The sequence below is a fragment of the Lissotriton vulgaris genome, chromosome 5 (genome assembly GCF_964263255.1).
Source record: "Lissotriton vulgaris chromosome 5, aLisVul1.2, whole genome shotgun sequence".
NCBI lineage: Eukaryota > Metazoa > Chordata > Amphibia > Caudata > Salamandridae > Lissotriton > Lissotriton vulgaris.
In genome coordinates, this window is record NC_141693.1 from 1,939,267,305 (window position 1) to 1,939,291,289 (window position 23,985).

At 41.9% G+C, this 23,985-nt stretch overlaps 1 protein-coding gene across 1 annotated transcript in view; it reads right to left on the bottom strand.

Moving 5' to 3' along the window:
• LOC147717810 (uncharacterized) overlaps nucleotides 1–23,985 on the bottom strand; it is a 321,013-nt gene that overhangs the window by 141,104 nt on the left and 155,924 nt on the right. The window contains exon 5 of the mRNA XM_086924598.1: nucleotides 22,849–22,953. Within this exon, the coding sequence (XP_086780724.1) occupies nucleotides 22,849–22,953 (105 nt within the window). The remainder of the gene's footprint in view (nucleotides 1–22,848; nucleotides 22,954–23,985) is intronic.

Below are 23,985 nucleotides of genomic sequence, written 5' to 3' on the forward strand. Positions count from 1 at the left end.
TGAAGCGAAATAATTAATTAACGCTAGGGAGCTAGAGAGGTAGGTTCTTATAGAATCTTTTATTTACTTTCTTTTTTCTTTACAATTATTATAGTACTTTTCAGGTGCTCAGGTGAGTGACAAGGTGCAGAACGTGACATAAGTGAACAAAGTGAAAAACAAAAATGTCACACAACAACAAGGCTTAAAACCACAGAGATATATACAATGAAGAGGGCATATTTCCTTGAGTAGGTCGACGACGTTTCGATCTATGTTAGTTTAGATCATCATCAGGACTGATGAGCCTCCTGAAACTCAGGATCGTAATATCCAACAGGGAAAAATTTCGAGATTGGTTCACTGGTATTACATTAATTTGCCAGGAAAAGGTGTTTCGTTCTGTTAATTAATAGTAGTTTCTCAAAGGTCCGGGTTGTACTTGATTTAAAAGCAGTTTCGAAAAGGTTCTATTTGGGCTGTGGGTGTTGATTAACCACACGGATTAAAGTTATCCAAGTAGCGCTCAGTTATAATCAATTAGGGTGAGGGTCCTACCGGAACTCAGTTTTTTAACTTCCAGCCGTGGCGTTTCTTACGTGTCCGAGTAGCGCTTTGGTCGTTACAGGGATTTATTAGTATACGCCTGGAGTCAATCACCACGGCATTTCAGGGGAGCCAGAGTGCTTCGCTGTGTAGCAGCTCACGCCTAACTTTAATCCATGTGGTTAATCAACACCCACAGCACAAATAGAACCTTTTCAGATTTTTGGTTTGTGAGGGTGCTGTGAGTGTGCTCTGAGTGAGGTTTAAAATACTGTCCTGGGTGTCCCAAAGACTGTTTTATTGGTGGGCCCCAGGCAGTCAATGAAAACATAGGCTTTCGGACGTGCACGGTAGGCTTATGGCCTCCGACGTCCTGTGCGGTCAACTAGTTTCAGCCGGGCCTTTTCTTCTACTGGCTTTCGTCAAGACCTTATATGTGTAGGGTGTTACAGGGGTTTGTATAAGTTTGTCAGTGCCTTGTGTCTAAAGCACACGCTATGGTGCTTATATGTGCAAGAGGTGTTTCCTCTCGAGTTGTACATGTGGGGGGTAAAAAAGGACAGTCGTAACATTTAAGTCAAGGCTCCTTGTAGAGGGCTAAAAGCATTCAGTGAGGCCGCGCTGCCTGCCTAGAGGTGACCACGGACAAGGCGATAGTGTTGGCGTCAGTGGCAGGCAGTGAAAGTGTGGCCGGTCTCACAATATGCGTAATTATGTGTGAAATTAGGCCTAAGCACCATAACCGGAGTTTGCGTAAACAGTGGTGAAGGAATAAAAACATTAAAATGGAGTTGCTTACACCTGATTTTAGCGAACAACTCAGCATGGAGCTCAGCCGGGGGCTAGGACCATGTGCACTCTAAATTGGGGGAAGAAAAGGAAAAAAGCTGTTGGGGGAGGGGGGTAGTCTTGACCCAACAAGGTAACGGTAAAAGGATGCACACACAGACATGGCCTAGGGCAGCATGAATGTACCGTTAACAAAGTCGAGTTCAGGTACTTACTGCCAATGTCTCTGGGCCCGCAATGAACCTGTTGTCCGGGCAGAGGCTCCGTGAGAAGTGAGCTTCAGTGTGGAGAGCACTTAAATACCAGTAGAAAGCGCCAGGTGTTGCTTGTTAGCGGTGTCAGGTGTTCTGGCCTGGGCACATGTAACGGGGTGTGTTCAGCTTCCTGTTGTCTCGAGGAGATGTCTGTAGTAGAGGAAATGGAAGAAAGACTTGCATACAGGTGTATGTTCATCTTCCTGTTGTCTCGAGGAGATGCCTGTAGTAGAGGAAATAGAAGAAAGACTCGCAAGCAGGTGTATGTAGTGCTCTCTCTATTTATTTTCATGGCGCAGTTGAATGTCTAGATTGCTTACATGCGCGTGCAAATGTGCGGTCATTTAGAAGAGTGCTAATCCATATAGGGGAGTCGCGCTCCATCTGTGCACTATAATAGAGGGGCGCCCTCTCTATTTGTGTATAAAGCTGCAACTAGGCGGGGCTAAGATGGTAACGTACGCTAATGTGCAGTGATGTTGCTGCATATTGGCTCTGCCATGAGTGGAGGTGATGAACCCACTGTGTGGGGGGCTCATGAGAATGTGCAGCGGGATTACACATGGGGGGTTCACGTGCTCTTCAGGGAAGGGACATTCGGGGTCATAATGGTCTTGTGTGGGTGTATACCCTGGCAAAGTGTAGTGGGTCTAGGCGGGCTGTGAAGATTAAGTGCCCTGCCGGGTGGAGAAAGGTTTAGAGGGCATCAGAGGGCGGAATCTAGTGTTGTCCCACAGAGTGATGGTTTAGCGCATTTTGAGAAGGAACTGTGAGTGAGTTGGTCACAACCTAGGTGTTAGAGCCAGTAGGTCGCACTGAGGGCGTTTGGTGTTGGGACATGTAACAGGGCATGGTCATCCCAGGCCCTGCAGGGCGCTGTTGGTGAGATGGCACTGGGAGAGTGGAAATGATGTGTCAGGTGTTGACAGAAGAGGGGCCTCATCTGCTGAGGCTGTTCCACGGAATATTATCATTCAGTCCCTCCGTGTGGGTTGGCAATCTGTAGATCCAGCGTTGTTCTTTGGACAGTTACTGCTTCTCGTTGTCTGTAGGGTGGACAGGGATCTGTTCGATGACTGTCCATCTAAGGTCAATGGTGATATGTCCAAGCCTAAGGAAGTGGTCTGTGAGTCTGCTGGGTATAGAGTCAAAATATTGAGTTTTTATTATCGACTAGACATAATATTGAGTAAAACATATAGAATGGACATAATATCGACTAGACATAATATAGACAACCAAAATATCGACTAGAACATTTTAATATCGAATAGAATGGACATAATATCGAATCAAAAATATAGAATGGACATAATATCGACTAAACATAATATAGACAACAAAAATATCGAATTTAAGGTAAATTAATATTAATTTTTAATTTTTGTGTAATATAATTCTGTAGCGGGTTGTGGGTTTATAGGGGAATAGGGTGGGAAGTAATTTAATTATAATTAATTAAATATGAGATTTTATTTATTGGTATTTATTTAGAATTAATTGTTAATTATTAATTGGTAATTAATTAAAATAGAATTGGTAAATGTAATTGATTAATTGAAAAATGTTAATTTTAGTAATTTATTTTCTGTAGCGGGTTGTGTGTTTATAGGGGAATAGGGTGGGAAGTAATTTAATTATAATTATTTAAATTATTTTTTTTATTGTTATTTATTTGGAATTAATGGTTAATTAATTATTAATTGGTATTTAATTAAAATATAATGTGTAATTTATTGTAATTTATTAATTGATAAATATGTTACTTTTATTACATTATTTTCTTTAGTGGGTTATGTGTTTATAGGAGTAATTTAATTGTAAGTAATTATATTTTTAAAATATTTTTTTGTCTAATTTTTATTTATTTTTATATTGTAAATTAATTTATTGGTAATTGGTAAATAATTAGTATTAGTAGGTAATTTTTATTATTAGTTAATTTTTATTTGTAATTTTAATTGATTAATATATTTTATAAAATTGTAAAATATTTTAATTATTTTGTAATTGGTATTAATATTTATGTTATTTATATTTATATATGAAGTATTTACTTTCCCTACTATTGCACTCACTGGAGTGGGAATAGTAATTTTTACCCCTACGCTATGCAACCCTTTCCCTACTGTTGCACTCTCTGGAGTTGGAATAGTAATTTTTACCCCTACGCTATCCAACGCTTTCCCTACTGTTGCACTCTCTGGTGTAGGAATAGTAATTTTGATCTCTCCGCTATCCAACACTTTCCCTACTCTTGCACTCACTGGAGTGGAAATAGTAATTTTTACTCCTACGCTATCCAACACTTTCCCTACTGTTGCACTCACTGGAGTGGGAATAGTAATTTCTACTCCTACGCTATCCAACGCTTTCCCTACTGATGCACTCTCTGGAGTTGGAACAGTAATTTTTACCCCTACGCTATCCAACGCTTTCCCTACTGTTGCACTCACTGGAGTGGGAATAGTAATTTTTATCCTTACGGTATCCAACACTTTCCCTACTGCTGCACTCTCTGGAGTAGGAATAGCAATTTTTATCCCTACGCTATCCAATGCTTTCCCTACTGTTGAACTCACTGGAGTGGGAATAGTAATTTATACTCCTACGCTATCCAACGCTTTCCCTACTGTTGCTCTCTCTGGAGTGGGAATAGTAATTTTTACCCTCTCACTATCCAACGCTTTCCCTACTGTTGCGCTCTCTGGAGTGGGAATAGTAATGTGTATCCCTACGCTATTCAACGCTTTCTCTACTGTTGCACTCTCTGGAGTGTGAATAGTAAATTTGACCCTCTCGCTATCCTACGGAAAAAATATTGTATATGTTTTGTTAATAATATGTGTGTGTGTATATATATATATATATATTTTTTTTTTTCTTAATTATATTTATTATTATATTACTTTTAAATTACTTTTAAGATATTTAAAAAAAAACGATATTTTGACTGTCTATATTTTCTCCTATCGATATTTTGGAGTCCATATTTTTGTGCTTACCTGTTTGTAGATAGGAAGTCGATATTATGGCATTCTATATTTTTACCTCAATATTTTGGCAAGTCGATATTTTGACTGTCGATATTCTGTCAGTGATCCAGTCTGCTGATAGTCTTCTTGGACCGAATCGTACTTCTGTGTTCAGTGATTCTGGTGCATACTTTTCTCGTGGTCATCCCCACGTATCGGAGCTGGCATGGGTACTCAGTCAAGTACACTAGGTTGGTTGAATTGCAGTTTGTGTGCTTGTGTTGGTGCCATGTTTTTCCCGTTTCCAGATTGAGGGTTTTGGTATGTATCTTGAGATGGCAAATGCTGCAGGGGTAGTGATCTGTGACTTTGGGGAGGTTCCACACTTGATGTAGTGTAGGGTTGATGGTGGTTTCCATGGTTCTAGGCCGTGTAGAGATGAGTTGATCCCGTAGGCTGTTTGATTTTTTATAAGCGAAGAGGGGCAGGTCCCAGTCTTGTTTGCCCGTGTTGATGATTCTCCAATTTTTCTTAATGATTTTTGCCACTGTATTGGAGATAGGGTTGTACGTGGTGACACAGGTCAACGGTGTTGTTGTGGTCACCTCTAGGCACCCAGCACGGCCTCACTGAATGCTTTTAGCCCTCTACAAGGAGCCTTGACTTAAATATTATGTCTGTCCTTTTTTACCCCCCACAGGTACAACTCGAGATGAAACACCTCTTGCACATATAAGCACTGTAACGTGTGCTTTACACACAGGGCACTGACAAACTCATACAAACCCTTGTAACACCCTACACATATAAGGTCCTGACGAAAGCCAGTAGAAGAAAAGGCCTGGCTGAAACTAGTTGACCGCACAGGACGTCGGTGGCCTTAAGCCTACCGTGCACGTCCGAAAGCCTATGTTTTTATTGACTTCCTGGGGCCCACCATTTTAACAGTCTTTGGGACACCCAGGTCAGTATTTTAAACCTCACTCAGAACAAAAAAAACCCGCTCCGCAGTAATCTGGCTTCGAAGCACACCTGAGGCACACTCGGTACCTCGGGGGTGGGGGGGGGGGCGATGATGAAGCATGCCACCAACTAGGTTGGTGGGTGAGGACCTTCATAAAACCTAATGGTTTTCCTCCACCCGCAGACATACAAACAATTTACACCAGAGCTAGTCCTCATTGATTGCTAACAATGGAAAATTTGAGACATCGTCTGATGTCCAAAGTGTGCAGCGATCTCAATGCTACTGAAGATGGATTTTTGAAATATGAGGGTAACACAATTGGTTCGTTGAGATGAAAAACCGTAGGGACCTTTGGGATACATTTTGGATTTGTCCTAAGAATGACTGTCCGATTTGAATTGAAAAAATGATTGAGAGACAGAGACGCCTGTATCTCACTGACTATTCTGGTGGAAGTGAGGGCGAGGAATAATGCCAGTTTCCAAGAAACGAACTGTAACTCGGCCTTGTGAAGTGGTTCGAACTGTGGTTTTATGAGACATGACAACACTACATTGAGCTGCCACGGAATGGATGGCTGCTTAATAGGTCGGAACACCATGAACAGTCCTTTTAAACATTCCTTTAGAATCCTCTGTGACCAAAACGAAGGACGATTTATCGTTCTACGATACCTTGATATAGCTGCAAGATGTACTTTTATTGAAGCATGCGATAACATAGCTTTGGCCAGGTGAAGCAGGTGGTTGTACGGCTTTACAACGCGTGCTTTTACACCGCGTGCCATTACAATGCGGTTTTTTCAACGCAAGTCGTTACCACGACTTGCGTTGGAGGGGGTGCGGACTTAGGAATTTTTTTATTTACTATTCCAACCCCAGCCTACGTACAGTAGGGAAGGTGTTGGATAGAAAATTAAAAAATTCCTTGTCCTGCAGCGCCCTCCAGCGCAAGTCGTGGTAACGACTTGCGTTGAAAAAAACGCGTTGTAACGGCACGCGGTGTAACCGCCGCGTCGTAAAGGCTGTTCCCCGAAGCAGGTACGGAGGAATTTGTTCCGGCGAGCAGTGAAAAGGATGTAGATGTTGATCAGCGCACCAATGGCAAAATCTTTTCCATTTTGCTTTGTAAGTTTTATGGGGAGATAGCACTCGAGAGTTCGCTAATATATCCTTGCAGTCTTGAGGGATGTCTAAGGAATAAAATTCATGCTCATGTGGTTCCAGGCTGACAAGTTCAGGGAGGATAGTTGCGGATGAAGAACTTGCCCTTCCCTCATGGAGATCAGGTCTTGCATCAATGGAAACTGTACTCTGGGATATACCGACAGCTGAAAGAGTTTCGAGAACCAGAATTGCTTTGGCCTAGCTGGGGCCACTAGGATCAGATGGCACGGTTCCGCTCTCATTTTCCGCATAATCCTTGGAATGAGGGGAAACGGGGGAAATGCATATGCAAACATCCCTGTCCAACGAATGTGTAGCGCATTTCCCCATTATCGCTTTTGAGGGAATAGACTTGCAAAATGTTTCCATTTCTTGTTGTGCTGATTTGCAAACAGGTTCAGAGTTGGTGTACCCCACAACTTGAATACCCTCAAGAGCGGGGATTGATTTAGGTCCCATTCGTGACATATTGAATCCGATCTGCTTGGAAGGTCTGCTCTCGTGTTTTGTACTCCAGGAACATGCTGGACTTGTAGGGAAATGTGCTGAGAGATTTTTTGACTTTGTACCTCCTTGTTTCAGTAAGTAAAACATTGTTGTGGTACTGACTGTTTTGACTAAAACAAGCAAGTGTTGAATCCTGGGAAGAAAGGCTTGAAGTCCCAGGAATACCGCTCATAACTCGAGCATGTTGATGTGCAGTTGGGCTTCTTGCATTGACCAAAGACCGTGTATTTCCAGTTCCTGAAGATGCACTCCCCATCCGTTTAACAAGGCATCTGTCGTCATGACATAGTGCAGAGATTGAGGTTCGAACAGTAGACCGTTTAATAAGTTGTACCTGATGCCCCACCGTGACAGAGCTTTTTTGATCTGAAAGGTGATTGTAATACGATCCTCGAAGGATCCTTGGGCTTGTACCCATTGTTTGTCGAGTAGTTCCTGCAGCGGTCGCATGCGAAGTCGACAATTGGGGACTAATGGAATGAAGGAAGATATAACATTCCCAGCAAAGATTTGTAGATCCTCACTGAAGTGAACCTTCTTGCTTTTAATTGTGCTGTCAGTTCCATTATTTTTTGCGTGCGCTCCTCCGAGGGTGACGCTTTTGCTTCTTCAGTTTGTAATGTGGAACCGAAGCGACTGCTCTGGAACCAGGGAGGACTCTCATTCCTAATTTCTGGAATAAAGCCATGCAGCATTTTAGGGCTTGACGTGCTTCCTTGAACGATGCACCCTTTATAAGCCAGTCGTCCAGATAGAGATATATCTGGTGGACTTGCTGTCTCAAATGTGCTGCAACCGGCCCTTGCATTTTGTGAATACCCTTGGCGTGGATCTGAGACCGAAGGGTAACACCTTGAATTGGTAGTGGCGGCCCGCCACTGTGAATCGCAGATACTACCTGTGTTTGTTGTGGATTGATATGTGAAAATAGGCATCTAAGAGATCCAACGATGCCATGAAATATCCTCTGCGCAACATTAGGAGAATCTCTTGTAGCTACAGCATACGAAACAAGGTCTTTTTGATATATTTGTTCAGGCCTCTCAGATCCCTAACCTGCCTCCATTTGGTGGACTGCTTTTTTCATATGAGGAAAAAAATAGAGTAGAATCCTTTCCCTTGCTGTAGGGTTGGAACCTCCTCTATAGCTCCTTTCACCACGAGGGCTAAGACTTCCGTCTTGAGAGCCGAGGGGTGATTCTGGTTTCTGTGATTGGGATGTCATGCTGGAGGTTTTTGTATAAACTCTAGAATGTGACCTTTATGTATAATGTCCAACACCCATCTGTCCCATGTTATTGACAGCCACTGATGAAAATAGCGAGAGAGGTAATTAATCTGATTGGGGCATGACATGGCGGATGGCGCTTGAAAAACGTCACTGTCTTCTATTGAAGCCTTGGGTCTTCCCACTTGTGGCAGCTTTCTCTCAGATTCCTGCTGATAAGAGGTGTTAGTGGATTGAAATTGTTGATTACTGATGTACTGACAATATCCTTGCTGATAAGGTTGATATCTGTTAGATTGAAAGGAAGATCTTTGATTGAACCGAACTCTTGGCCCTCCACCTCGAAAAGTATGAACATTTCCTTACTGCAGAGAGCCTAAGGCTTTTGCTGTATCAGTGTCTCCTTTTATTCCTTGCAATACCTCATCAATATGTTTTCCGAAGAGGTTGTCCCCATCAAAAGGCATATCTATTATTTTTGCCTGCATTTCGGGCCTGAAAGATGAAGCTTTCGGCCACCCTTGTCGTCAAAGAGACACCGCTCCAGCCAATTGCCTGAATCCAACAGACTGAATGTCCGTGGCTATGTCGATGGACTCGGAAGCAGCCCTAGCTCCATCTTGCAGATTTACAGCTGCCTCCTCCTTTTTGTCATGCGGAAGATGAGCTAGAAGTGGAGCAATGTCCTACCACAACTGTTGGTTGAAACGACTGACAAGTGCCAATGCATTTGTAGCTTTGATAGAGGCTGCTGCCAAAACAGCAAAGCGCTTCCCTTCACCATCCATCTTCTTTCCCTCTTTATCAGGATGAGCGGACAATGTAGAGACCGGGTTCTTGGAGCGTCTCTGTGCCACCTGCATAACCACTGATTTGAGTCGGAGGTGACCTATCAGGCATGCTGGTGATGTTTCTGGGGGACACTACTTCCTATCAATCCTGAGCACTAATACTGCTACCGAGGCTGGATTTTGCATAATCTTCCGCTCTTCTTTCCATATGTGATCAATGATTGGAATTGTCCTTATCGATTCTCTGGAAGATGTTTTAAAATCGTATAGGAAACACTCCTTTTCCTTTACTGGTATAGGAAGCTCAAATATTTTGGAAGCTTTATCCATTAGATCATGGAAACCACCAATGTCTTCCGGTGGTGAACTTGCCGGAGCTGGCAATGGACCAGGCGAAGGGATAACCTATTGATCCCATTTGTCAATGTCAGGGTCTCCTTGTAACAATTTTCCTTCCTCTGGCTGATCCTTCGGTTCGCTTTGCGCAAAGTCATTCCTAAATTTTATTACTTTAGGGGTATGCACCAATTGCACATGTGGTGGAGGTTGAACTATTGGAGTCTGCACTGCCTGTTGTGGTACAATCAAAGTGTTGGCTGCAGGAGTAATGGCATCTGGCAAACAGCGATAATAATAGTCGTTGATCATATGTCTCAAATCGGAGACAAGGGAGATAGGCATAGATATTGCGTCTTCCCTGGCATTCTCATCCTCCTCCTCATCATATTCATAGGCTTCCTGGAATGAGTCATACCTCTTGGAGCCTTGAACTGGTCTCACCGTAATTTACATTTCCTCCTGAACTTCCTGGACGTCTTCTTCATCTGTATCCTTTCTTTTAATTTGGAGTTGTGAAGGGCTATAAGCTACTCCATACTGTCCCTCATCTCCTGACTCTTGTAAATCCAGCAGTGTGGAAGGTGGAAGCGGGGAAATCTTTGTCTAAGATGTATATTCTGCTGCTTTCTTGTCAGTCGATGGTGGAAATATTTTTATTGTGATGGACCATGTCATTGGAGTTGTCGTCGACGAGGTTTGTATACCCGCTGTCGACTGCATCGTCGATGGTCTCATCGCCAGTGTCGCCGCTGGTATCGTCGACAGTGTAGTCACCGACAGAGATAATTTCGTTGTTGATGATTACGACGATGAAGCGGTCATAGTTGAGACGGTCGTCGTTGACGGCATAGTCGATGCTGAGGTCGTCAATATCTTCGTTGGCATCAACACTGAAGACAACTTGATCTTCGTCGACGGGAGCGACGACTGATCTTTGTCCACAGAGGATTTCTTGAGAGGTGTTTGAGGCAAAGATGTTGATGAATCTTTGGCATTTAATTTCTCTGTTTTCTGTCTCTTCACCTCAACTTGCTCCTCAGACAACTCCCTCTTATGTTTAGAAGAAGAGTGTCCTCTAGCTCCCTCCTCAGAATCAGAGTCTGAGGCAGTCTTCTTTTGAAGCTATAATAATAATTGCACTTATCTGTCTTTTAAGGTTTTTGCTGAGAAAGTGCGACAATACTTGCACTCCTTAGGGATGGGGTTAGGTGAAGGCAATATAAGCATTCTTTGTGAGGGTCCTCAGAGTATAATCTGGCCTTCCCACAAGATTTGCAAGATCTGAAAAGCCTCTTCTTAGAGCCCTCAGACATGGTGAAGTAAAAGATGAAACACAGTACCTCAATTCAAAGGAACTGAAGAAAAGGTCAAAAGTTCACCAAGTAACCAAGAACTGAGAATAGCTCAGGGAGACTGCTTCTCACACAACGGCGGCTGGAAATCAGAGGTATGGTGGCTCTGCTGGGGATTGTGATCTCAGGGCTGGCAGCTGATTGGTTGGTGTTTGGACCACATAATGATGATGATAGCTACCAGAACATATATGCAGTTTTTCTTTTACTGCTATGGTTATTCTTTTACAGAGAAACTCCCACCATGACGACGGGGAAGATACAAGCATGTGAATCTATGAAAGATTCAATACTGGAGAAACAAACTAATAGAAATATAATCTGGACAAAAATAATAGCAAAGAAATCCAAACAGCAGTCACAAAATAGTATTAAGACAGTAAAAAAAATATTTTTAAAAGAATATAATTCTGGAACCCATAGTGTAATCCTTGGAGGGATTATAGGCCCTCATTTAGAAATGGTACAGCAGGTGAACTGAAATACATCAGCAGTTCACCCTCACTGCCAAACCTGGGGTTCACCCCCCCCCCCCCCCCCCCCCCCATTTAGAAAAACAGCAAGGTTTTTGATGGTGGACCACCAGATGGCTGTGCCCATTGAAACCTTTGATCCACTGGGTTGCCATGTCCTAGTGACTATCGCCCCTAGTTATTAAGGGCGTGGTGACTGTCACTGGATTACCTTAACTGGCATTTCCATGAGGCCAAAGTCCAGCTGCTGCCGGGAGGCTCCACGATCAGCTTTCAGAACCACACCAGGCAGGCGGGATCCCTAAATAGACAGGCGGTCTTCCATCATGAGAACAGAGACAACAGTTTTCACTGACCTGTCAGCCTCTTGGGCTGCCCAACCTTACTGTAACTGAAAGCCATAGTTTTAATTTTAGAAAGATAGGGACACAAGGGTAGGGGAAAGCAGGTATAAGGAAGGGTTCAGAGGAATGAAGGTTCCCCCCAAAAAAGAAAAGAATAACGGAAGAGTATGGGGTATGGAGAAAAAAATGTGTGTTTAAGAGATTGAGGGGGTGAAAAAGAAAGGAGGAAGGAAAAGATGTAAGAATGTATGTGCAAGGGGAAAAACAGTGGAAAGAGCGGACAATGGCTTTTTAAGAGCTATACAAAAAAAAGTAAAACACTCAATAACATGACCTTGGAGTGGCAGGTGCTGCTAACGTAGTAGGAAAACAGAGAGACCAATTTCACCTTTAACTAATCAAATAAAAGACTATTCCAAAAAAAGAAAATTACCTTTTCTATTTACTAAATCCAATTTTGTGACTCTAACATAGTACCCAATTGCAGAAAAGGTTTTGAAACCTCTAACAAATACCTCATTGGTTCCACATGGTAGCCTCCCTCCTTTACAATGGCTCTGAGCAACTCACTTATCTTGCTGGTCCCGGTGACCACCCCCCCCCCCCTCGGCATACTGGGTCACAGCATTCTCATTGAGCGTGTGCTCTGGCTCGATTGTCCTCTGCGGTAGCCCCTCTAACATATGGGGTTGTAGGTGACCACGGCACAATGACTACGGGCAACACAACTTCTAGGAGCGGCCCCCTCTTGCATACAAGGTCACCGTCCCTCACTGTGCATGGGCTCTGACCCAGCTGGCACAGCGAAACACATGGTTCACTTTACAACATCCCTCCTCAGGCATGCAAGGGTCACTGACTTCATCTGGCACATAAGCAACGACCCGATCGGTGTTGCAGTCGTCTCTTTAATGCTCGCAAACTGAGTCCACTCAACTGTGGTCCCATTGGATCTTCCTCCCTTCAACACTATCCTTTTCCTCATAGGGCACACTGGTCTTGGCAAGCATGCAGGTGCTGGTGCTCCAGGCTCCAGGGTAGTATCTTGGAATGTGTGGGTGAAGTCCACTCACACAGCAGTGGGACAAGCAGGGGACAGCAATAATGATGCATGTACATTTGGCAGATATAAAAATTAGAGAACTGAGTTGTCCCTTATGGTACCAAATGTAACATCTCTTCTCTAGGTTCTCTGGATTTGCTGCTAATTCATTTTTATTACAATATTTTTGACCAAAGGACCACTAACGTGGTTCATGTGCTTGATGATTTTTTATTGATTTTATATGATTTTATAGGATTGGTCTCTGCTTTAAAAATGAAGCACCTGGTACAGATTCTATGGTGCAAGTTCAATGGGCAGCCAGTTTGTGGCCTGACGAATGCCAAAGAAGAATACGCTTCCCATTTTAGGTATAGCCCCTCAGGTATGCCCTAAATAGGATTCTTACTAAAAATGATGTGAAGTTTATTACTGACACAAACCCTACACCCAATCCATTACCCCCAATAGTTTATTGTAATTGAAACAGGAGGCTTATTGATTTCTTTATGATTTCTGAAGACTTGGCGGCATTAAGCTCTCATTCTAATGTAAATATTAATTGTGTGAGTGACCACAATTAATTATCTTTGGCACTTAATCTGAATATGGGGTAGAATGTCATTTCTACTGGATTAGAGAATATAAACTATTCAGAGAATAAAGGCATAAAATGAAAATGGGGCAAAATCAATCTGGATAACATTGTCATAGGAATTAATCCGGTCTGAAGAGAACACTCTCCAGCTCTGTTTATCCCCTGAAACTAAACCAGTTTCAGTTTTAAAGGGTTATACCTCTCTCTGTTCATGAGTGGTCAAAATGCTTTTAGTTAGAAACCCTAAGAAACCTCCTCTGACATGCAGATGGTTTGACAGTTTGTTCTGCTTCCAATCACCACCTTAAAGAGGTGTTAAAGATTTCACCCGGGGATAAAGAACAGGTGAAGATGGCAAGGAGGGATTATAAAGAGGCATTAGATCATAGGAAGGAGTAGATTAGAAGGGAGACCCGGGACGATTTGGAAGTTGCAGGTCGGCTAAATGATCAGAGAAATTTTGGGAAATTGTAAATCGTCTGTTTTTTACTCATCTTAACATGGATGAAATGCATTATTTAATCTAGGTGATCCATTTCTCCAAGGTGTTTGCTTCATACAAAGTTTCTAATATCTTTTCTGTTGAGGACAGTTTAGTTACTTCTGATTTGGTCCCTGTTGCTGTATCTGTTTTTACCATAGAGGTCAGTGAAGTGATGACCGCAATTAGAACAGCCCTGTGCATAAAGTAATGGGCCCCGTTGGTGTCTCAATTTATTTTTCAAGGAGCACGTAGATCTATGGGCCTCACTAATGTCCTTGGAGTAGTAATTAAGGGCCACTTTATTTTTTACTATAGGGAGGTAGTTATTGTCCCAATTTTTTTTAAAAGGCTTAAGGACACAACCTTGTTACTGTCCAACTTCGTTGTTGGACTCAACCTCTAGGATACTGGGTAGGGTCTAATGTCTCAGCTGGAGGCATGGGCACAAACCAACAATGTTTATCCTCTGTCAGTATGGCTTCCATGGCGGTATAGGGATGGTTGAGCAATACCTTAATCTAGTGCTCGTCACCACCCCCACCCACAGTGCCGGACACACCCTGGACCCTATCTTCGCAGGAGGGACAAACATCCACTTCAGCCACACCACGTAGCCCCTCTGGACAGACCACCACTGCATACACTTCAACACCACCACCGCACCCAAACCCGCGCCTGCCACGGGAAAACTGGAGCAAGATCACAGAGGAACACCTCAACCCCACCCTCCTCCACGACCCCCCCTCCGCCACGACCTGCGCCAACTCTGCAGCCAAAGTACTACGCTGCTGGATCACCGGCTGCGCTGACTAGCTCGCACTCCTCCGCCAGCCGGTCAAACTCTGGCGGAACAGGAAAACCACAGAAGACCAGAACAAGTACAGAAACGCCATAAATAAATACCACCAATGCATAAGAGCCACCAAGCGGACCTTCATTGAGAACAAAATCCACAACGCAACCAACGCAAAAGAACTCTTTAATGTCATACAGAAATTCACCAAACCCTCCAATGAAACCACGGACGTCACACTGTTACAGGACCTCTGCAACAAACTCAGCTCCTACTTCCACCTGATAATCAAGGCCCTCTACTACAACTTTAACGAACAGACTCCGGACACCTCGCCCCTCCCCTCCACTGGCATCCAGCCGTCCATCACCACCTGGAGACCGGCCACCACTGAAGACACCGCCACGACCATGAAGAACATCTCCCCAGGAGCACCCACGGACCCATGCCCACCGCACATCTACCACAGAGCCGCCGCCACCATATCACCCGAACTAGGCAGGACCATCAACGCCTCCCTCGATTCCAGCATCTTCCCTGACGTCTGGAAGCGGACAGAGGTCAAGCCCCTCCTCAAGAAACCCTCGGCCGACCTGACGGACCTGAAAAACTACCAGCAAATCTCTCTTCTTCCCTTCACAGCTAAAGTCACCGAGAGATTCATCAACACCCAACTGACCAGCTTCATCAATGAGAACGCCATCCTCGACCCCTCCCAGTCCAGTTTCCCAGCAACTACAGCACCAAGACTGCCCTCCTTGCCGCCACCGAAGACATCCGTCTGCTACTCGACCAGGGCCACACTGCGGCCCTCATTCTACTAGACATCTCCGCAGCCTTCAACACCATCTCCCACCGGACTCTTGAAGCCAGACTCCACGACGCCGATTTACAGGGAAACGCCCTCAACTGGATCCACTCCTTTCTTTCTGGCAGAACCCAAAGAATCTGACTCCCTCCCTTCCTCACGGAACCTACTGAGATCAACTGTGGAGTACCCCAAGGATCCTTGTCCAGCTCCACGCTCTTCAACATATACATGGCCCCCGTCGCCACTATCGTCAAACAGCACGGGCTCAGCATAGTATCCTACGCCGACGACACCCAGCTCATCCTCCCTCTCTCATGAAGAACCCCGAAAACACCAGACTCAGCTTCGAATAAGGAATGAAAGATGTTGCAGCTTGGATGAGCAACAGCTGCCTAAAACTGAACTCGGGGAAGACAGAGGTTCTCGTCGTCGGACCCTCCCTCACTGCATGGGACAGCTCTTGGTGGCCCCCCGTCCTCGGGAACCCACCCACCCCAACGGACCACGCCCATTACCTCAGCATCATTCTAGACTCCTCCCCCACCTTAACCCACCAGATCAACGCCATCGCCTCCACCTGTTTCAACTTCCTTGGGATCTTTCTCAAGACTTTCAAGTGGATCACCACCCGAATGTAGAAGGAACGCACTCATAACCAGCAGATTGGACTACGGCAACGCCCGCTATGCCAGAATCAACAAAACCCTGCTACACAAGCTCCAAACCATACAGAACTCTTCCTCGGAACCCCACATCACAATTACATTACACAGCATCTATGAGACCTTGACGGGCTCCACATCGATAAGAGTGTGACCTTCAAGCTACTCACCCACGCCTACAAATACCTCCACAACATCGGACCAGAAATTCCTAAACAAAAGAGTCTCCTTCCGCGTACCCAGAAGAAACCTCCGCTCTGCCGACCTCACCCTAGCAGAGACGACACGCATCCAGAGAACCAGAGCACACCTTCAGGAAGTGCCTCAAGACCTGGCTTTTTTTTTTTTAATTGTTTTTATTGATAGTGAGACTCATAAGACATGTATACAGTTCCTACACAAATACCTTGCTCTTTGACTGATCTGGCGCTTCACCCTCCCGCCCCAACCCGCAGTGCTTTGAGGCCCTCACGGGTGAATAGCGCGCTTTATAAACCCCTGATTGACTGATTGATTGATTGATTGATTGAGTGCTTATCACTACGATGTGTGTCAAGGCTATGTGCCTTTTACAGACCCTGTACTTTTGACCTCGGTAGGGTGTTAAAATATCGATTACAAAAATGTAGCTGACATAAATATCGTTGTAAAAATATCGTTTACAAAAATATCGACACCCTATACTTAAACAGGTAAGTACATAAATATCGACTCCAAAATATCGATGTAAAAAATATCGACTTTTCAAATTTATTAAAATTACATTAAATAATAAATAAATATAAGTACTATTAACAAAATACATTACATTACTTTTATTTTTTAACTATTTAAAACAAATTAACAACACTTTTTAATTATAAACTTAATAAATGTGGACATATACATATATTTAACACATTACTTTATATAACAACAATAATACATACATATAATTAAAATATACAATATATTATTAATTAAAACATTTGATAGCGTAGGGGTAAAAATTACTATTCCCACTCCAGGGTGTGCAACAGTAGGAAAAGCGTTGGATAGCGTAGGGGTAAAAATTACTATTCCCACTCCAGGGGGTGCAACAGTAGGGAAAGCGTTGGATAGCATAGGGGTAAAAATTACTATTCCCACTCCAGGGGGTGCAACAGTAGGGAAAGCGTTGGATAGCGTAGGGGAAAAAATTACTATTCCCACTCCAGGGGGTGCAACAGTAGGGAAAGCGTTGGATAGCGTAGGGGTAAAAATTACTATTCCCACTCCAGGGGGTGCAACAGTAGGGAAAGCGTTGGATAGCGTAGGGGTAAAAATTACTATTCCCACTCCAGGGGGTGCAACAGTAGGGAAAGCGTTGGATAGCGTAGGGGTAAAAATTACTATTCCCACTCCAGGGGGTGCTACAGTAGGGAAAGCGTTGGATAGCGTAGGGGTAAAAATTACTATTCCCACTCCAGGGGGTGCAACAGTAGGGAAAGCGTTGGATAGCGTAGGGGTAAGAATTACTATTCCCACTCCAGGGGGTGCTACAGTAGGGAAAGCGTTGGATAGCGTAGGGGTAAAAATTACTATTCCCACTCCAGGGGGTGCAACAGTAAGTAAAGCGTTGGATAGCGTAGGGGTAAAAATTACTAAATGTATTTAGTCATTTATAAAATAACAATTATTTTTTTTTTTTAAATCATTAATTAAATAATTAATCAATTAAATTGTAATTAATTTACTACATTTTCACTTAAAAATTCCTGTACACACACCTAAAATTAATAAAAAAATTAACATAATTAATTACATAATTATTAATCAATTAACTAATTGAAATTAATTAACTAATATTTATGACACTATTTATATTCATTTAAAACATTAATTAATCTATTATTTCATTATATTTAAATTACTTCCCACCCTACTCCCCTATAAACCCACAACCCACTTCGGAACTATTAATACTAAATTCTACATAAAATACATTATTAACTAATAAAATACTACTAAAAATACAACTTTGACTACAAATACTCATTAAAAACACTACATTACTTATATTTATTTAAACAACGATATTTTTGTAAACTATGTTTTTGTAAACGATATTCTTTACAACTATATTAATGTTATCGATATTACTTACCTGTCTGTCGATATTCTGGTCAGACTATATTTTTGTCATCGATATTTCTTCCTGTAGATATTTTTGCAGCGATATTTAGGTTAGTCGATATTTTTGCGACAATATTCCCGTTCAGTACCTTTGACCTCAATCGATCCAAGCTATGGAACAGGTTACAAAGCTTGGGCATAGAAGAAGACCTTGTCATGCTTTGTAGATGCTTACACCAGAATACAACTGTCAAAATTCAGTATGGCCTAAATGGGGAATGTATAATTCCAATTAAATCAAACAGAGGGGTGATGCAAAGGTGCACTTTAGCTCTTTTATATTTCATCTTTATATGAATGGTTTGAATTTGTGTTCAACTAATAAAGGGAAATATATGACTTTGATAGGAGGGCGCCCTTTAGCTTGCCGTTTATAGGCAGGTGATGCTTTTCGGATAGCATACTTCCATCATGTTAACCTTGATCGTAGAGTAAACTGTTCATAATTACTTCTTATGATTATTGGCCCCTACAACAAAACATACTAACTGCCATTCAATTGTTGCAGTCAAGTTGGATAGAGTCCCCTTTCTAAATTATTTGGGGATTCTGTTTCATATTGACTACATATTTGGCCATTTACTTATCATTAGAACTCAACAACTCGAGGGAGCTATTGAAGCAGTCTTTCGTTTCTCATCCTGATTACATTCTATGCCAATGAAAGCATTAATCCTAGTATATAAAATAAAAATGCATCCCGGTTGGCCTCTAAGTGCTGAAGTATTGAGATATGTTAATGATTATAGGCTACGAAAAATAGACACCAAATTTGTTACCCGTTTCTTGTGATTACTGCATTCTGTGTCATCATTAACTGGTCATACAGAATTTGGTTTGACATATGTAGAGGATGCAGTTCATATCACCCCTTTATTGCTTTAGGTTAAGATCTGTAGCGTGCATGAAGCAGCCTGAATGCCCACTTAGGACTTGACAAAATGGGAGAGATTCTTTGGTTAAGCTATGTAAAGTGGATGTTTGACAGGGTGGGCATCTTGGAAATTTTTACAACCCGACCATGATAGCTCCTCTGACGACAGAGAGAGTGAAAACTCTTTGGGCCCGATTCACAAAAGTAATCTGAGAGAAAATCCTGACTTTACGACTTTCGGTATTCACAAAAGGCATTGAGGAGTCATAAAGTTAGGATATTGTCTTAAGTAAGTTAGGATTTTGTCTTAAGTTTGTTAACTTAAGACAAAATCCTAACTTTACGACTCCTAAATGCCTTTTGTGAATGCCGAAAATCATAAAGGTAGGATTTTGTCTCAGATTACTTTTGTGAATCGGGCCCATTATGATGATCACCGCTAAACTGTCCGTGCTTTGAAGGCTTAATCTTTGCATCCTAACCTGGCTATTACTGCGGGCCCAGAATTATCTCATTTTAATACGTAACTTGAAATATAGGTTCTATCTCACCAGGCTAAGACTGGACACCGTACACTTTCTCATTGCCTTACCTATACGGGGCACTGGGTTTAGATCTCTCCCTAGATGACAATGTGATAATGCATTTCAACAAAGTACAGTACATTTCATGGTATTTTGCACACTTTTTAAATCTTTCCGCCACAGATTCTTGGTCCGAATTATGGAGTCCAAGAATTTGAGACTTTTTTTAATTGAGCAGAAAAAGATACACACATTAACTCCTTAAAATAGAACAGAAAATTATACAGATAGGCTTAAAAAATTAACTCCAGTCTGATCTAAATCATTGATTAGAATATGTGCAAAATATAGGCAGTTTTAATTGTGGACAATTTAAAGTGCAACAGCTATTCTTAATTCGCTGGATGTATTTTAAATGTCCTGTCACTTTCCTCATTCATTAAAGTGCTTTAAAAAAACAGCATTAGTGCATCAGTAATGTAAAATAAAGTGCAATACATTCAGTAGAACCAAATTCAGTAGCTCAACTCTATCTGTTCTGTTTCCGAACCATTGATCATCATCTACAAAATAGGCAATTTAATGTGCGACAGAGATATTTGATATTGATTCTTCAGAGATATTTTACATATCCAATCACATTCCTAGTCCCTTACAGTGTTTTAAAGAAAAAGTGTAGTTATGCATTTAAAGTGTGATCTAAATTGCAGAAATCCAGATCAGGACACCTTTTCAATAGCGCAGGCCCAATTCCTCTAATCTATTGCCAAGTTCAAGCATATTAATGGCATGAGTTAAGCAACCACATTTTTCTATATTGATAGAACAGACAGAAGGGGCATGCTTTTGTAGTGAAATACAGATCTTTAAATAACCTTTAAATAACCTTCCACCTTATTTCAAGTATAGCCAAATGGCATTAAAACCTTTTAAGTACCTCCACTAGCTTTGCATATAACTCCTCAAAATTCATTGTGCAAAGAATTTTACTCTTCTAGCTCTGGACTGTTGGAATCTTATCAGTCCTCCAGTTCTGGAGAATTAAGGAGTGTGTTATCGTCAAAGCTATAGATATAAACTATTGTGTACCCTTTACTAATTGTTGGCTCTTTTTTGTAACCCCAAGTAGAACAAGACGAGCTTCTAGAAATATCGAGCTCTCGATGGTCTGACCAATAGCCTCAAACAATTCCTGCCATAAATTAGAGAGAGGCTTGCATGAATAGAACATATGGAGCCAACCTCCTGAACCTTATCGATGACAATGAAAAAATTATCTGATACAGCTACATACATTTTTTGAAGAGTTTCATGGGTAGAATATGCCCTCCATCTGGACAGGAATGACATTCTTTTAAAGTTTGCAGCACAAAGGGATTCATTTCCTATCTCAGCAATTGAACGTCAATCACTCTCTGGCACATTACAGTGAGTTTTCTCTAATACCCTGGAAAGAAAACTAGTTAGGTTGACCTGCGAGGAAAGACCATTCTGCAGTTTGTACCAGTTTCCCATTCCTAAAAATCTGCTCTTAACCAGACCCCTGCTAATCGGGTGCAGCTCCTGGCTCTCACTCTTAACATTAACCTGCAAAAATTACTTAATTTGGCTGAAGCTTAAAAAATGTTTCTTGTATTGCGGGCCTCTCCTTGCCAGTAGTTCCTCCCAAGAAAAAGATTTTCCCCACATGATAAAATCACTGAAAGTTTTAAAACCTATGGAGTTCAAGAACCTGAACTCACAATCTGCTAAAGAAAGCCAAGTACCTGCACTCCTGCAACAATAATAAAAAAATCCATCAAAAGGTGATTTATAGAGTTTACTTATAGCACCCATCTGCCCGATAGTATCCCATAGAAACGTATATCTGGTCTTTTGTTGTAATTGCGCTATTTTGATAAAAGCTGGTAGGCTAATTTCTGAGTTCTGAATCATCTTTATAAAACAATTTTTCATCTAATGATCTACATTCATTTAAATACCTAAATAAACCATCCATTAAAATAGCCAGGTAGGAGCTTTGCATATAGGGAAGCGCTAGCCCACCATGTGATTTCTGAAGTTGTAGAACCCCCAATTTTACCCTGGATGATTTCCTTTTTCAGATAAAACTCCTTTATACTGAATCTAATTCTTGAAAAAAACTTTGGGGAATTTTTATTGGAAAAGTGGAAAAGAGAAATAACATCAGTGGTTGCACCGGCATTTTAATCATGGTGATGCGTTCTATTATTGTCAAGGGGAGCAGTGACCACCTCTCGAGCACCCCTTTTATCTTTCTAAGCCTTTTTTCATGATTCAGATGGAACAGGCTGGAAAATTGTTTGTCACTGATGCCCCCAGATATCGTACTTGGGGTCTGCGCCCTTGCTTGTGACTGAAATGACTCTGGAAGGACAGCTGCTGTTACATTAAAGAACGATCTTTCTTTCTGTTTTACTCTGATTTATCTTGTATCCTCCTATTTTAGTATATTCTGTTATCATCTGCATAGCTCCCCTTATATTATCCTCATCAGGCTGAAGATATTAAATAATATTGTCTACAAATAACTTAAACCTAGTCATTCATTCTATGAATGCCCCTATATTTACTTTACAGAGTTGTTTCATGAGGGTTCAATAAAAAAAGTAAAAAACTTGGAGAAAGGGGACACCCTTGCCGTGTTCCCTTTTTAATTGCAATTGAACCAGCCATCTTGGAATTTACCAACACCTTAGCCTGCGCCCCATGGCATAAGTTTGAAAGCATAGCAATAAGTTGGGAAGTAAAACCAAATTTTTGAAGACTGTAAAAAAAGCATCTCAGTTCCCAAGAATGAATGCCTTCTCTGCATAGATCATCATAACGAGTGCCTTTACACGATTCACATAAAAGTAGACTATTGCCTGAATTAAAAACTGGGTATTTGCCGAATCTGAGACTTTATAGAACTGCTTTGGTTTATTTACAACAGCTTGGCTTGCCTGAAATAATGTCATAGAAAGTAAAATCCCCTAGGCTAGTTGCAGTTGGTTCAGTATGGATGCTCACTCACATTTGCCTTTTGGGCAAAAATCCACAACTATTGTGTGGCGGCATCCTAGCTGTAAGAGTGGTCAAAACCTGAACCCCATTATCTCAATTCCTAAATCAATTTTATTGTCAAAAAGTAAACTCTCTGAGAGGATGGAGGAATATATATTTCTTTTCTCACCGTAATCGAAATGGCTCCGCCTTTCTACCGTGAAGTCTAGATTCTTGCACTGCGAGTATTTTTTGAAAGCCTCCACGTCAGCATCGTTCCCACTAGGAGACCGACCTAGAAAATGAAAAGACCAAGATCACATGACTGCACCATTAGGAGGACCACTGAGCTGGTCCATGACCAAATCCTATTTTTAAAGAGTGACTGGAAAAACCAATGTATACATTCAACAGCAAAGTTCAAATCAAGATCAATTGGGAAATTGATGTAATATGAGAAAATAATTAGTCTTAGGCGAGCCTAAATGATTCTGAGCACTATGAATGAATGACTGATGTATCCATCGGCGTCCTTTACCCGCCACCGTATTTTAGAAGGGCAATTTAGCTAAGGTTCTGCCTCCTAAGAGGTAGCGATCAGCCATGGTTTGCGGCTTGGTCTGTAGGCAGGGCAATGGACAGTCTACGTTAGGTGGATTCTTAACACTGGAAACTTAGAGTGGTGTCAGAGAGCCAGTAACGTTTGGTACTTTGTTATCCAGGGCATTCTCTGTGGGTGGTGAAAATCCATCCTAAGGGATCATCTTCTAAACCTGCATTGTCACCTGTCACTCTACAGTATCCGATGATACAGATGCCCTACTTCAGCTCTACTGTGCACTTCTTCTGACTAGAATTGTACAAAAGCTTTAGTTGCACTAATGCCCCATATCGGCTAGAAGTAGACACCTTGTTAGCTGCCTGCACTTGCCACATCCTCTTTGTTATCACCCCTGTGCTGTCCAGAGGTTTACAGCTATGCTGTGGCTGACAACCACCGTATATATCCTCTAGCTGCTCATCTTTTGTATTGATGCTACCTACTCTCACTTGCCTCCTTACCCTACATACTGCACCACCTCAAATGGTATGCAAATCTGCCTATTCTCTCACTAAACAATTTTTCGAAAGTATCTGGTATTCTTCAGGGTCAAGGAGTGCAATATCAAAACAATAAATAAATGCGATATTTCATGTTTTTAATTGCGACATTGACTTTTGTTAAACTGAGGAAGAACATTACTAGAGTAAAAATATGAAAAGAAACAAAAACAATACTGACCAAGAGTAACTAGCTCACTAATCAAAATTCAAGCAAGAAATTTTG